General features: G+C 45.2%; 1 protein-coding gene across 1 annotated transcript in view; it reads left to right on the plus strand.

Annotated features, from left to right (window-relative positions):
* Nucleotides 1-14117, plus strand: part of LOC108925317 (uncharacterized) — a 41163-nt gene extending 27046 nt beyond the window's left edge. The window contains exons 3-7 of the mRNA XM_029257487.1: nucleotides 1109-1402; nucleotides 4034-4187; nucleotides 9085-9188; nucleotides 13081-13248; nucleotides 13854-14117. Of these exons, the coding sequence (XP_029113320.1) occupies nucleotides 1109-1402; nucleotides 4034-4187; nucleotides 9085-9188; nucleotides 13081-13248; nucleotides 13854-14117 (984 nt within the window). The remainder of the gene's footprint in view (nucleotides 1-1108; nucleotides 1403-4033; nucleotides 4188-9084; nucleotides 9189-13080; nucleotides 13249-13853) is intronic.
* The last annotated feature ends 787 nt before the right edge of the window (nucleotides 14118-14904 follow it).

Genomic DNA, 14904 nt, shown 5'->3' on the forward strand with positions numbered 1-14904 from the left:
TTTCCTCAGGTCTGCAGGTTTTCTCTGGGTCCTCCAGTTTCTGCCCAGCATCCAAAGACATGTTCAGGTTAACTGGTGTCTTTATATTGCCCTAAGTGTGTGAATGGGTGAGTGACTTTATGTGTCGTTGCCCTATAATGGAGTGGTGTGCCGTCCAGAGTGAACCCCCTCAGCCTTCCACCAGATGCTTCTGGGATAGGATCTGGATCACTGCAACCCTGTTCAGGACAAAGCAGTCTTTGGAATAAGATGGTTATGAGTTTTGTGTCCTTGAGCCCCATCTGGTGAACAGAAGAAGAAATAAAAAGAAAATAGGAATGTTAGTATCATGTCCTTTTAATGTGTTTTCTGAGCAGTTTTTAAACCTGCCTGCATTGGTTCACACTCAGGAAGAGCAGATAGGAGCTATATTATGGAAGTGATTTGAATGATGATGGTCCTAATAGTGATATAGAAATTGAGGTCTTTTTTGCTTCGCAACAAACAGAAAGACATTTTATAAAATAGAATGGTGAAGAAAGCACCATAAAAAAATACAATGGGAAATGTTGAAATCTTTGAAAAGTTGTAACTCAGATGTTCACAACACACAGAACTAGTGTAATGAATTCACAGTAAGTCATTTTTAAGTTCAGGTAAAACACTGTGTTACTATGTATTATGTGTTATTTCTGGTCTGAAACAACTTTGATGCACAGTCCTTTGTCTGAAGCAGGGTTTAATAAGTTTGAAGACACTGTCACAAACTTTGCTGAAGGTTTGAAACAGAATATTAATAGAAAGGGGGGTGTGGTGGCGCAGTGGGTTGGACCACAGTCCTGCTTTCCAGTAGGTCTGGGGTTCAAGTTCTGCTTCGGGTGCCTTGTGACGGACTGGCGTCCCGTCCTGGGTGTGTCCCCTCCCCCTCCGGCATTATGCCCTGTGTTACCGGGTAGGCTCCGTGACCCCGTATGGGACAAGCGGTTCTGAAAGTGTGTGTGTGTGTGTGTGTATTAATATGGATGCATCTGTATGATGCTTCCTCAGTACACAAATACACTTTTAACCAAATGAAAGGGGAAAATTGAAGTTAATGTTCTCTCTTCCTCGGTTATTGGCCTGGCACTAGGATGTGACCGATGACTGTGGTTTAGCTGAGAACAGCCCAGCAGAGCTCACCTGTAGACCAGGGGTGGTGGCCCCTCTCAGATGGTGCCGAGAGCGGCCAGCCTCGCTGTGTGCCTCCATCCTAGAGGAAGGAACTATGGAGCATGGAGGCACCAGCTTGCTGGTGCAGAGGCATCAGGCCCTCTGTGGTCAGCGTGTGGAATTGGCAGCTTCCCAACCCCTCTTCCGTAAGAGGCCACTGTCTGTGATGGATGGCAGCGCCACTGGGGGGGCTGAACAGCCACAACATTTCAGAGTAAGAGCCGTTGAGACCGTGCCACCCCATCCTATGCCCCACCCTCTTCTTTTGACAGGTGAATCCCGGTACATTTGGGACACAATGACAAGGTGTGGAGACTTGGATTCAGGAGATGTTTATTGCATATCCCTTGCTCCCAGATGTTGCCCATCTATTCTGAATAAAAAAGTCCCAAAAGGACCTTCATTATATTAATCTTTATACTCTCTTGTTGCGATAGAGGGCTTTGTCTAACTTAAACACACAAATCCCACACCCATCTTTTACAGTCTTGCATTTCACCACTGGGAGTTTGACCCACCTGCCCCTCAGTTCTAGATCATCTTTTAGAAACACTAATTAATGCACAACAATAGTACAACAATAGTATAACAATAGTATAACAATAGTATAATGCAAGCCACACAAAGTGTGTGTGTGTGTGTGTGTGTGTGTGTTGTGTGTGTGTATATTTATTTAATGGTAAATTACACTGATTTTACCCATTTTCAGTGCAGGGTAATATTTACTGTATCAATTCAGGCTAAATAACTTGTTCAAAAGTACTAGCATTGGTACCTGCAGATCTGAAAGTGATAGCTATGGCCCTACTGCCTGTTTAACATATTTCTGCATTTTTCATTAATGGCACCACTTAAATTTTGAAAGCAAATGTACATATCAGTTACTGAGCGCAGTGCCATTCTGCTCCTGTAGTACCAGAAAATGAAAAATGTTCACGGTAAAAGCCACTTTTTGCTACGACCCCCAACTTTTATACAGTGAAGCTTTGTCTTACTGAGACAGTAAATCAGTGCTCCTGTTCTAGGCTGGTTATAGATTGAAAGGTTGGAGCAGTGCCTGTTTTGGTCTTAAGTTTTCAAAGAAAAAAAATTCTAAAAAACATGTGATTCCCAAAGATAAGTAAATATACACACAACATTTAGTTCTGACAATTGTATGAAACTATCATTTTGAGGCCTCATTGTTTAGCTACCAAACACATCAGTCATCAGCATCACATATATACAACTGTTTTCTTTCACACCCATTTCTTTTCTGGTTTAATTATTGAGGCCACTGACTGGCATTAAAAGGAAAATATAGAAGTGTGAGACATTTTAAAAGGGTGTAGTGAAAGGGATAGCTAGTAGCGTAGTGGTTAGAGCCACAGCTTTTGCACCCAAAGGTTGCAGGTTTGGTTCCTACCTACCAGCTGTAGTACCCTTGAGCAAAGTACTTACCCAAAACTGCTCTAGTAGAATTTCCAAGCTGTGTAAATGGTTAACTAAGTAGCGTAACATTCTAAGATGCTTTGAGGAGAGGTGTCAGCTAAATGAGTAAATGCAAAATCCTTCTTCAGTATTTCTTACATGTATTCTTTTCCATGAAAATCTTATATAATCGTGAACAATATATGTGACAGGCCAGGTTCTGTTTTGGAACAGGACTCTGGACGTGAGAAACTTGTGCTTTATTGGTGCTATTTAGAGAAACGGTGACTGGCGAGGTATAAAGTGGAGGACTTGGCTAAATTTGACCTCCTTTTCATTGACTTTTTATTGCACTTAAATAAAACACTGCAGAGCTGCAATATGTCAAGCATTAAAATGTAAATGTAAGCATTGTAAATTGGGAATTATACACAATAATTGTGTCAATGTTAAATGGATGAAGCACTTAATAAGCCCAAGCTGATATTAAAGCCTCTCTTCTGCCATTTGAGTGGACTGCTGGGAAAATGGAAAGAATACACTGGCAATGCCCACCCACTGCCCACACAATTTCAGAAATAGCATCAGCAGATAATGAATCAACTCAACGAGCACACTCCCTGTAACAGGCACACTGACATGGGCCTGGAACAGCCATGCTGGAGAGTGGTATGTTTCAAGCACATGGTCCATCTGAAACTCTGGAATTTGCCCTGCTGCTGGTTTCCCATTCATCAAATTCAATATGTCATATTTTGGGTGTTTATCTTCTATCCTTTGTTGTTTTCTGTCTCGGCAGCAGTTGCTTGACAGTGCCCCTCCTTTCAGAGGACTTGATTTAAGACATTCTGAGGAATATTACTTTCAAAACCCTTGAGTTTTAATATGCAAACTATTGAGGAAAAAGACACAGAAAATAAAGCCTGTTATTTTTATAAACCATTGTGGGATTTTTAGCATTTCCAAATGAACGAGAGCATATGGTATCGATGCATGGGTGGACACTGACTAACCTATGTATTCCCCTTGCATTTGTACTCAGTTTTCCTATCCGAGGGACATGTATGAATATTTAACCTACATAAGAAATCAAACTGGGTTATTTTTAGACACTGAAATATTTGTTATCGAAATACTTTGAGAGCTTTTGTTATACCAGTCATAGTTAAGGATTATTCCTGCATCCCTGGCCTGTATACTGCCATATCTGTCATATCTTTGTCATATTTAACATCATAGCTTCACCATCACATTATATTTAACATATTTTTTGTCATTGTTCAACATCACTTTGTTGTCATGGTTCACATTATGCTTAACCTAACATTACTGTTATTCTGATCCCTTAATTTTAGTTGTGCCACACACGTGTGTATCTTTGTATAATGTACTCTATTTGCTAGGGCTCTGACCTCATTTGTTGTGTGAATTTCAGCCCTTGACACGTCCCCCAGGCCTGTCCCCACAGGACCCTCCTTTCAGAGTGGACCTCCAGAGGTGCCGCTCTAACACACTGTCCCAGAGCACCCCATCAGGGCTGGAGCAGGCAGGCTGGATACACACACCACCACAACCAGGTAGAGGCACAGGTATGCCAAGTAGGGTTGCCAACCCCTGCAAAAGAAAATAAAAGACACTATTGAGTTCTCTAAAGGAAAATGAGGGACAGCATAAGGGGAAACTCAGAATTTCTTTGTAGCTAGTGTATTTGTGTAAAAAAGAAGTCTCTGCTTGACTGAATTAAGTGTAAAATGAATCTGAGCCACATTTAATTTGCTTTTAGCTCACTGACATACACATCAGTTGTAAAAAAAGTAATCTTTATTCTTTATTTTATTTTCTCTTCCTCGTTGAACAATCCATGATGACACGATCTAGTCATCTATTTCGTAGCTACCTGCCTTGACCCTCTCGTGGGGGGAGGGGGTTGTCAAATGTAGTTAGATGTCAAATGTAGCATCCAGGTAACGTAGCAACGCCCAATAACAGTCGGACTCACACACGCAACACAGCTCTGTTTCACATCCATTTTTGCAATTTGTTTTCCTAATATTTTAACACTTTTATGCGAACTGCGATGTTTATGTATGAAAAAATATGGGTAATAAATACTTTTGTCATGGTTGCAGACAGGAGACAGGAGGTAGGGTTTGGACCCAAGTGCAGTTTGTGTTGTTTCGGTGCCGATACACGGGAGCAATCAAAGACTGAGGTCGAGGACAGGTGAGGATCTTCCGAGGAGCGAACGTCATTGTAAGGGGCGGAACAATACTCAAGAAACTGGCTGGTAAACAATCCAAGCTCAGAAAGCCAGGAAAAGCGGGAACTGTAAAAGGAAATAGGATACTGGGAAAGCAAGCCGCTGACCGTGCAAGCCAAAGAATGGCAATTGTAGATTCCACCCATTTCCCTGTCAGCACTGCTTTTATACCAAGCCGTGCTAATCGGCAACAGGTGCTATCGCAGAGCTGGTGGGTGTGGGCGTGACACCTTTTAAATGTCTCTTGGTGTGAAAGGTTAAAATATAGGACAAACCGTGTTACGTATGGCTTTAATACGGAATGCAGCTCTGATCCCTTAAATACGGAATGATTCCTTACTAATGCCAAGTGCGTTCATTCATAGCCAACAGGTTTTCACGTATACCATGGCTGATGTGGCAAGGTGCCATATTGAAAGGGATCATCGGTGGCACATGTTAAGTTATATGCACATACATACATACATACATCCAGGATATATCCCCCAGCCTTGTGCTCAGTGATTCTTGGATGGGCTCCTGACTAGCTGCAATCCTCACCAGGATAAGCGGTTAGTGAAAACAAATAATTTAATGCATGTATAAGTAGGTCAGAAAGAATCCACAATTGTTTCATAAAGCTGATGATGGTGATTATTATTCTGATTAGCATGAAAAAATTGAATGAATTGGTGCCTCACTGTATGTTTGTTTGAACCACTGTTAAACAACATCTCACTGTATGACCACAGACTGGCAAAGCACCTGCCATTCCATATTAAATGCTGCACAATGGTTTTTTGGACAATCAATGCCAGGAGTTTATCCCCAGTCCTGCTCAGATGCACATGTTCATTATCATCATCATCATCATCATCTTCCATTCCGCTTGTCCTAATAGGGTCACGGTGGCAGCAGGGGGAGCAGAGAGGCCCAGCCGCCCCTGTCCCCTGCAACTTCCTCTAGCTCAGCCTGGGGGATCCTCAGCTGTTCCCAGGCCAACTGTGAGATATAATCCCTCCAGCGGGTACTGGGCCGACCTCGGGGCCTCATCCCAGTTGGCCGTGCCTGGTATATCTCCAAAGGGAGGCGCCCAGGGGGCATCCGTACCAGATGCCCAAACTACCTCAACTGGCTTCTCTCAATGTGGAGGAGTAGTGTCTCTACCCTGAGTTCCTCCCGGATGTCCGAACTCTTCACCCTGTCACAGAGAGCGAGTCCCAACACCCTGTGGAGAAAACTCATTTCAGCCGCTTGTATCCGCGATCTTATTCTTTCAGTCATTACCCGAAGTTCATGACCATAGGTGAGGGTAGGGACATAGATCGACCGGTAAATGGAGAGCTTCTCCTTATGGCTCAGCTCCCCCTTCACTACTACAGTCCGGTACAGCGACCGCATTACTGCTGCCGCTTCTCCCAGTCTGCAGCCGATCTCACGCTCCCTTCTCCCCTTGCTCGTAAACAAGACCCCAAGATTCTTGAACTCCTCCACTTGGGCAAATTCTCTCCCCTTACCTGGAAGGGGCATGCCATCCTTTTCCGTGAGAGAACCATGGACTCAGACTTTGAGGTGCTGATCCTCATCCCAACTGCTTCACACGCGGCTGCAAACCGTTCCGGTGCGTGTTGGAGGCAACCCTGTGACGGTGCCAATAGGACAACATCATCTGCAAAGAGCAGAGACGTCACTTTCCAACTCCCACACGGAATGCCCTCCTGGCCTCGACTGTGCCTTGATATCCTGTCCATGAAAACCACAAACAGGAGTGGAGACAAGGCACAGCCTTGGCGGAGTCCAGCACCCACATTGAACAGGCTTGTCTTAATGTCGAGTATGCGGACACAGCTTTCGCTCCGTATGTACAGAGACCGAATGGCCCGCAGTAGTGGCCCCGGTACCCCATACTCCCTAAGCACCTGGCACAGAGTTTCCCGGGGAACACGGTCATTGGCCTTCTCCAAGTCCACAAAACACATGTAGATTGGATTAGCGAACTCCCATGCCCCTTCAGTTATCTATGAGAGAGTAAAAAGCGGGTCCACTGTTCCACGGCCAGGATGGAATCCGCATTGTTCCTCTTCAATCTGAGGTTCAACTCTCGGCCGGAGCCTCTTCTCCAGCACCCCGGCATAGATTTTCCCAGGGAGGCTGAGAAGTGTGATGCCCTGATAGCTAACACACACTCTCCGGTCCCCTTTCTTAAAAATAGGGACCACCAATCCAAAGCCACTGTCCCCGAGGTCCATGCAACATTGCAGAGGGATGCCAGCGGGGACAACTGGTAGCATAGTGGTTAGAGCAACTGTCTTTAGACCCAAAGGTTGCAGGTGTGAGCCTTACCTCCAGCTGTAGTACCCTTGAGCAAGGTACTTACCCTGAATTGCTCCAGTAAAATTACCTAGCTGTATGAATGGGTAAATAATTGTAACCTTAACATTGTAAGTCACTTTGGAGAAAAGCATCAGCTAAATGAATGAATATAAATGTGTTAACCATGACAGCCCTGCCATATCCTGGGCCTTAAGCAGTTCTGGGCAAATCTTATCCATCCCTGGTGCTTTGCCACTAAGGAGCTTACCAACTACCTTAGTTACTTCTACCAGGGAAATGAGCTCTGAAAGCCTCAGTTCCTGACTCCTGTAAGGGAATCATATCATTTGAGTTTAAGAGTTCTTCAAAGTGCTCCTTCTACCTCCCGACAATGTCTTCATCAGAGGTCAGCGTTTCTCCACTCCTGCTGAACACAGCCTGAGCGAAACTCTTCCGACCCCTTCTGAGCTGTTGGATGGTTCTCCAGAACCTCTTTGAAGCCGACCGATAGTCGTTTTCCAAAATCCTCCCATGCCCTGGATTTTGCTTCTGCAACCGCAGGCGCTGCTGCATTTTTTGCCTGCCGAAACCTGTCTGCTGAGTCAGGAGTCCCCACAGCCAACCAGGCCCTAAAGGCTGCCTTTCTTCAGCTTAACGGCTTCCCTCACCACCGGTGTCCACTAGCGGGTTCTCAGGTTGCCGCCCTGGCTGGCACCAACAAGCTTTTGTGCACAGCTGTGCCTGGCTGCTTCCGCAATGGAGGTTTTGAACAGGGTCCATTCAGACTCCATGTCCCCTACCTCCTCTGGGACATGGGAGAAGATCTCTCAAAGGTGCGAGTTAAAATCATTTCGGACAAGGTCCTCCAGCAGTCATTCCCAGCACACCCTTGTTAAACATCTGGGCCTACCAGGTCTGTCCATCAGTTTTTCCCACCTTTTGATCCAACTTACCACCAGGTGGTGATTGGTTGACAGCTCAGCACCTCTCTTCACCCGAGTGTCCAGAACATGTGGCCTCAAGTCAGATGAAACGACTGCAAAGTCAATCATTGACCTTCGGCCCAACGAGCTCTGGTACCAAGTACACTTATGAGCATCCTTGCGTTTGAACATGGTGTTTGTTATGGACAAACCATGGGTAGCACAGAAGTCCAGTAACATTTCACCATTTGGGTTTAGATCAAGCAGGCCGTTCTACCCAATCACCACCCGCCAGATTTCCCAGTCATTGGCAACATGAGCGTTGAAGTCCCCCTGCAGGACTATGGAGTTTGTAGGTGGAGCCCTGTCCAGAACCCCACCCACCCTTTCCAAGAAGGCCGAATACTCTGAACTGCCGTTTGGTGCATAAGAACACACAACAGTCAAAGTTTTCCTCTCTGCGACCCTAAGTCGCATTGAGGCGACCATCTCGTCCACTGGGACAAACTCCAACTGTATAGCAGCCAGCCGGGGGCTTATGAGTATCCCCACACCTGCCCAGCGCCTCTCACCCTGTGCAACTCCTGAGTAGGAGAGAGACCACCCCCTGTTGAGGAGTCTGGTTCCAGAGCCAACACTGTGAGTGGAGGTGAGCCCAACTATATCTAGTTGGTATTTCTCAACCTCCCGCACCAGTTCTGGCTCCTTCCCCCCAGTGAGGTAACATTCCATGTACCAAGAGACAGTTTTGTTTTGAGGAGCCGTGATGCCATGCACCACCCCGCCCCCTCCCACTGCCTGGTACACATGTTCAAGCAAAGAGAAATTATAGGTAGTATGCTGTGAAACTGCTCTCTGGAGGGAAAAAAGTTTTCCTGTCTGACTAGTCTGTGGAGGAGCATACAATACACTTAAAATGTAGAAGCAGTTGTAAGTAAGTGAGAAGCTGAGGAACAGGGTTGTGGCCAGGTTTGAGTTTGATGGGAGTGCTGGTCTATTTCTGTCCTGCAGAGGGTGTCTTGCTGCGGACAGAGGTACAGGTCAGTGGAGGGCATATGTGCACCACTCGCAGGAGGCTACTGCGGCCAGGGTCTGAACAGCTGCATGTCAACACGGTAAGTGAGTGGTCCATCCAGCCTTGTGTGTGTTATTTGCAATAATAAGCTCTATAAGCTTAGGACAAAGCCAGAAACCCCTGCATGCATTTTCATACTGTAAGAATGTGGCAATATTATAAATAAGAGGAGGCTTGTCTTGCTATTTTAACTTTTTTGTAGCTATGAGGGTTTGGATCTGGGACCACTTTGCACTGAAACATACGGTGCGCTGACTGTCCCATGTTGCATCCACTTCATTAGTCATGGTAAATGTGTAGGTCCTTTGTGTAATTAAAAAAACAGCAAATTAGTTGTCATCACTATTATACAGAGTATTGATTTTATTACTGACCCACTTGAGTCCCAAATGAATGCTCACAGCATACTATTAACTGCTCTTGATTACTGCTATTGTTAGCATTCAGCAGTAAAAAAAAGTAAAGCCAGGAGAAGATTGTCCGACTGGTTACTTAAAAAAATAAGTTAATTGCTGTTTTTCTTGTATTATAATTGGGTTATCATTCAGATCTGCTTATCCCATTTCACAATAAGGTGTTAAGACCCTGTTTGCTGACCATTGTTAAGACCCTCTTTGTTGGATTACAGTTATTATATCTTTGCAAATGTTTAACAGGCTCTGTCTGCAATAAAAAGCTCTCCAAGTCATACCATCAAGTAAACTACAAGCCCAATTCCAAAAAACTTGGGATGGTATGGAAAATGTTAATAAAAACAAAAAGGAGTGATTTGTAAATTTACTTTGATTTGTATTCAAACAAAAGCAGTATAAGGACAAGGTATTTTCATGTTTTACCTAATCAGCTGCATTGTTGTTTGAAAATATACGTTTATTCTGAAACTGATGCCTACAGCACATTCCAAAAAAGTTGGGATGTCATGCAGGAACAATGGAAGCTGGGGCAAAGGTGAATAGGACTCAGTCGCAGGTTACGTGTCTTAAGAAACAAAGCCAAGGAGCTACATGAAGAGCCGTAGTTGGGGACAGGTGAGGGTCAGGCGATGAGCATTCAGGGTTTCTTGGAGCAGACAGGGGATGTAAACGATGAGACAAAGCGAAGGTCAGTAGCCAGGAGATCAGGAACTTTGAAAGGACAGGACTCGTTGGACGCACAGGAGTAGTGGTTGCTCAAGTGAGGTTCTGCAAGCAGATGTGGAATCCTTGTCCTTTTATCTAGTGCCGCCTTGATGAGAGTCCTGTGCGGGCAAGGTGCATGTGACATGGGACAGTCAGGTGTTTATGACTGTGTAACATCACCATGTATGTTAATAACACAACATAATTCTTAAGTGTTTGGGCACTGAAGACACCAGTTGGTTAAGTTTAGCAAGCGGAATTTTCCGCCATTCATCCATTATACAGGTGTTCAGCTGTGCAATTGTCCAGGGCCTTCGTTACCGTATTTTGCGCTTCATAATACGCCACACATTGTCAGTTGGAGACAGGTGAGGACTGCAGGCAGACCAATCTAGTATCCACACTCTCTGCTTACGCAGCCATGCACTTGTAATCCGGGCAGAATGTGGTTTCTCCTGCTGGAAAATGCAGGGACGTCCCTGGAAAAGACGGCGTCTGGATGGCAGCATATGTTGCTCCAAAATTTGTATGTATGTATTTGTATTAGTGGTGCCCTCACAGAAGCACAAGTTATCCATGCCATGGGCACTGACACACCTCCATACCATGACACATGCTGACTTTTGATGCTGATTAGAGCTTGGATGGTCCTTTTCCTCTTTGGCCCGAAGAACACGACAGCAGTTTTTTCCAAAAACTACTTGAAATGTTGACTCATCGGACCACAAAACATGATTCCACTCTGCTACTGTCCATCTCAGATGAGATTAAGCCCAGTGAAATCAGCAGCACTTCTGGACAGTGTTGATGCATGGATTCTGCTTTGCATAGTAAAGCCTTAACTTGCATCTGTGGATGCAGCAGCAAATGGTGGTGATTAGCAAATGGTGGTGATTGACAAAGGTTTACTGCAGTACTCCTGAGCCCATGTCATGATATCCATTACAGACACATGACAGTTTTTAAAACAGTGACACCTGAGAGATCGGAAATCATGCGCATTCAGAAGTGGTTTTCAGCCTCTCCCTTTACGCACAGAGATTTGACCGGATTCATTGAATCTTTTCATTATATTGTGCACTGTTGAGGGTGAAATGCCTAAAATCCTACTGATTTGTCTTTGGAGAAAGTTGTTCTCAAAGTGCTGGATTATTTACTGACACATCTGTTGACAAATTGGTGAGCTTTGACCCGTCCTTGCTCTTGAAGGAGTAGGCTTTTTTTGGAGGCTCCTGTACTGTAACATGATTGCCTCATCTGTTTCACATCACCTTGTTATTTCAATTTGTCACATTGTTATTAGTCCTAAACTACCCTTGTCCCAACTTTTTTGGAATGTGTTGCAGACATCAATTTCAGGATAAATTTCTATCTTCAAAAAACAATGCAGCTGATTAGGTAAAACATTAAATACTTTGTACTGTTTTTGTTTGAATGCAAGTCAAAGTAAATTTTCAAATAATTTCTTTTTGTTTTTATTAGCATTTTCCATACTGTCCCAACTTTTTGGGAATTTTCATATTGGCAATAGTCATTCTTTCTTATTAAAATAAAGTTCCTGGATTAAAAATATGCCAAATAAAATGATTTAATGCCAAAATAAGACATATTTTTATGCATGACAATGATAACACCAAAATATTTCAAAGTATTTATAAAAAACTGTATTTCTAGGTTGTCTTTCAATGTTGTATTACCATTCGTTCATCCATTATCAATAACCGCCTGTCCAGTGATGGTTTGCAGAGGTCCAAAGCCAATCCAAGTATCACATGGCATGAGACAGTGTATACCCTACATGGAGACATTTGGATAATTTGGCTTATAGATGCTTATGACATAAAGAAATAAAGTTCACAGGATCACTGCCTATGTCTTTCGCTCTCTGGAGCACATGGACACTATGCTCTTTGAGGTGCTGTGAAATCTTTTTAATAAGTTCTTGACATTACATGATCTTTGATTACTGGATTAAGGCTGTATTTACCCTACTAACATTAATACAATGCAAGAGTATTTATTTTATATGATGTATATACCTTAATTAATAATAAGATGTTTATAGGTAATTTCTGAAAGCACTGAAAGGGCTCAGAATTCAGTCCCACTCCCACTGTTGTACCCTTGATTAAAATACTTACCATAAATTGGTGTAGTAAAAATTAGCCTGCTGTATAAATGAGGAACAAGTATAGGTAACAATGCTACAAGTTTCTTTGGAGAAAAGCATCAATACAATTAATTAATAATATTAGTGAATAGCAATTGTATTGATACTGGTGTTTCAGTGGTCATTCATAGTTACCTTAATCAATGATTGTGATTGGTTAAAGTAGGAAATGTGTACAGCAGTTGTTTTTGTTATGAAAGGAGAGTGGCTGCATTAATAAACTGCTTGAATGTCTGTTTTTGTCAAGTGACCATGTTGTGATGAATCCATCTAGCACCATTCAAACCCTACTTGTATACTAGTGGTTTTTGTTTCCACAGTAATTTACAGGTGAAACACATTAAATTTAGAATGTGTCATGGATTTGCGTTCTGAGAGGACGGACTCGAGTGCAGATTTCTTCAAAGAGATGTTTATTGTAGCAGACAAGTGCAATACAAGGAGTAGTCGAGGGACAGGTGATGGTCGGGCAATCAGCAATCAGAGTACACAGGCGAGGCAAGAATCTTAGTCAAAACACATAGGCGAAAGGTCAAGATCAGAAGGAGTAACAGGAATCACACTCCGGAGGGAAACAGCATTTGCCAAACAAGGTTCTGTGTCCCTGTCTGTTCCGTGTCCTCTTTTATCCCCACTTCCATCAGGAAACAGCAGGTGTCGCTGATGTCCTGGCTGCTGGGGACGTGACAGTACCCCTCCCGGCAGGCAGCCCCAAACTCCCTAGGCCTAGATGGCGGGCGCCCCCGGGGGCAAGGGGCCGGACGTTCTGGGTGATCCCTGTGGAAGGCAGCGATGAGATCAGGATCAAGAATGTCAGATGCAGCCACCCACGAGCGTTCCTCCGGGCCATGCCCTTCCCAATCGACTAGATACTGCAGCCGACCCTGCTGCCGGCAGGAGTCCAGCAGTGTCCGGACCCTGTAGGTTCGGTCCCCCTCGATGGGCAACGGAGGAGACCGAACTGTGTCTGCCGGCGGCTGATGAAGGGACACCCCTACCGATTTCAAGAGAGACACATGGAAGGTGGGGTGTACCCGGAGATCTGGGAGCAATTGCAGGCGGTAGGAGACTGGGGTTACCCTGCGCAATATCTTGAACGAGGCCCTAACTTTTTCGATGGTACCTTGAGTCGCAGGTCCCGGGTAGAAAGCCACACTCGTTGCCCAGGAAAGAAGGATATCGTGCACTGATGTCAAGCCGCCTGTCGTTTGTAACGCTTGGAACTGCACAGCAGGTGGTTCCGCACTGTCCTCCACGCCTTTTCACTCTCATGATGCCAGGTCTCCACGGCAGGAGCAGCACTCTGTGGAGAATCCCTTGGAAATAGAGCAGGCTGATGTCCTAAGACACACTGAAATGGTGAGAGACCTGTGGACGAGTGCACCAAGGAGTTGTGGGCGTACTCTGCCCATGACAGGTAGTGAGCCCAGTGGTGTTGTCGCTGGAAACAGTAAGCCTGAAGGTAGTGTGCGATATCCTGTTGCAGGCACTCTACCTGCTAATTGGCCTGTGGGTGGTAACCAGACGTGAGGCTTACCGTGACGCCAAGCCGCCGCCAAAAGGCTTTCCATACTCGGGAGGTGAACTGGGGTCCCTGGTCGGTGACTATATCTTCTGGAAGTCCGTAGAGTCGGAAGACTTTCTCAAAGAGGATCTCTGCAACCTCGAGGGCAGTTGGTAATTTCAGGAGAGGGACCAGACGGCAGGCTTTGGAGAACCAGTCAACCACCGTGAGAATTACAGTCTTACCCTCAGAGGTTGGCAGGTCCACCAGGAAGTCTAGGGCGATATGAGTCCAGGGCCGAGTGGGAACGGGCAGCGGTTCCAGGAGGCCAGCAGCCTTTTCGGGCAGGATTCAAGTCTGGGCACAAGTAACGCATGCCTGCACAAAGTCCCTGACGTCGTCCGCCACTGAAGGCCACCAGAACTTTCCCTGTAAAAGAGAAAGCGTGGGTCGTATACCTGGGTGGCCCGCCTCCGGTGCTTCGTGGGCCTACTTCATCACCGCAGTTCGGAGCTGACTAGGCACGTATTCTCTTCCAGCGGATTTTCTGAGGGGTTCCGTCTCGTTGGACTGGGCATCTCGAACTTCTTGAAGTAATTGCCACTGGACGGGCCCTATGATGCATCTGTCAGGCAGAATCCCCTCTGGAACAGTCGGAGTAGGCTCGGGGTTGTGGATTCTGGACAGGGCATCTGCATTGGTGTTTTTGGAACCAGGGCGATAGGACACTGTGAAAGTAAACCAGGTGAAGAACAGAGCCCACCTCACCTGGCGGGAGTTTAATCGTTTGGCCTTTTCCAGGTATTTGAGGTTTCTGTGATCGGTAAGAACCAGGAATGGATGTGTAGCCCCCTCTAGCCAGTGTCGCCATTCTTTGAGGGCTAACTTGGTGGCTATGAGTTCCCTGTTCCCAATGTCTGTCATGGTCGCGTCAGAGGGAAGTGGCGGACCCAAGTACAGAGCC

Source organism: Scleropages formosus, chromosome 13 (genome assembly GCF_900964775.1).
Source record: "Scleropages formosus chromosome 13, fSclFor1.1, whole genome shotgun sequence".
NCBI lineage: Eukaryota > Metazoa > Chordata > Actinopteri > Osteoglossiformes > Osteoglossidae > Scleropages > Scleropages formosus.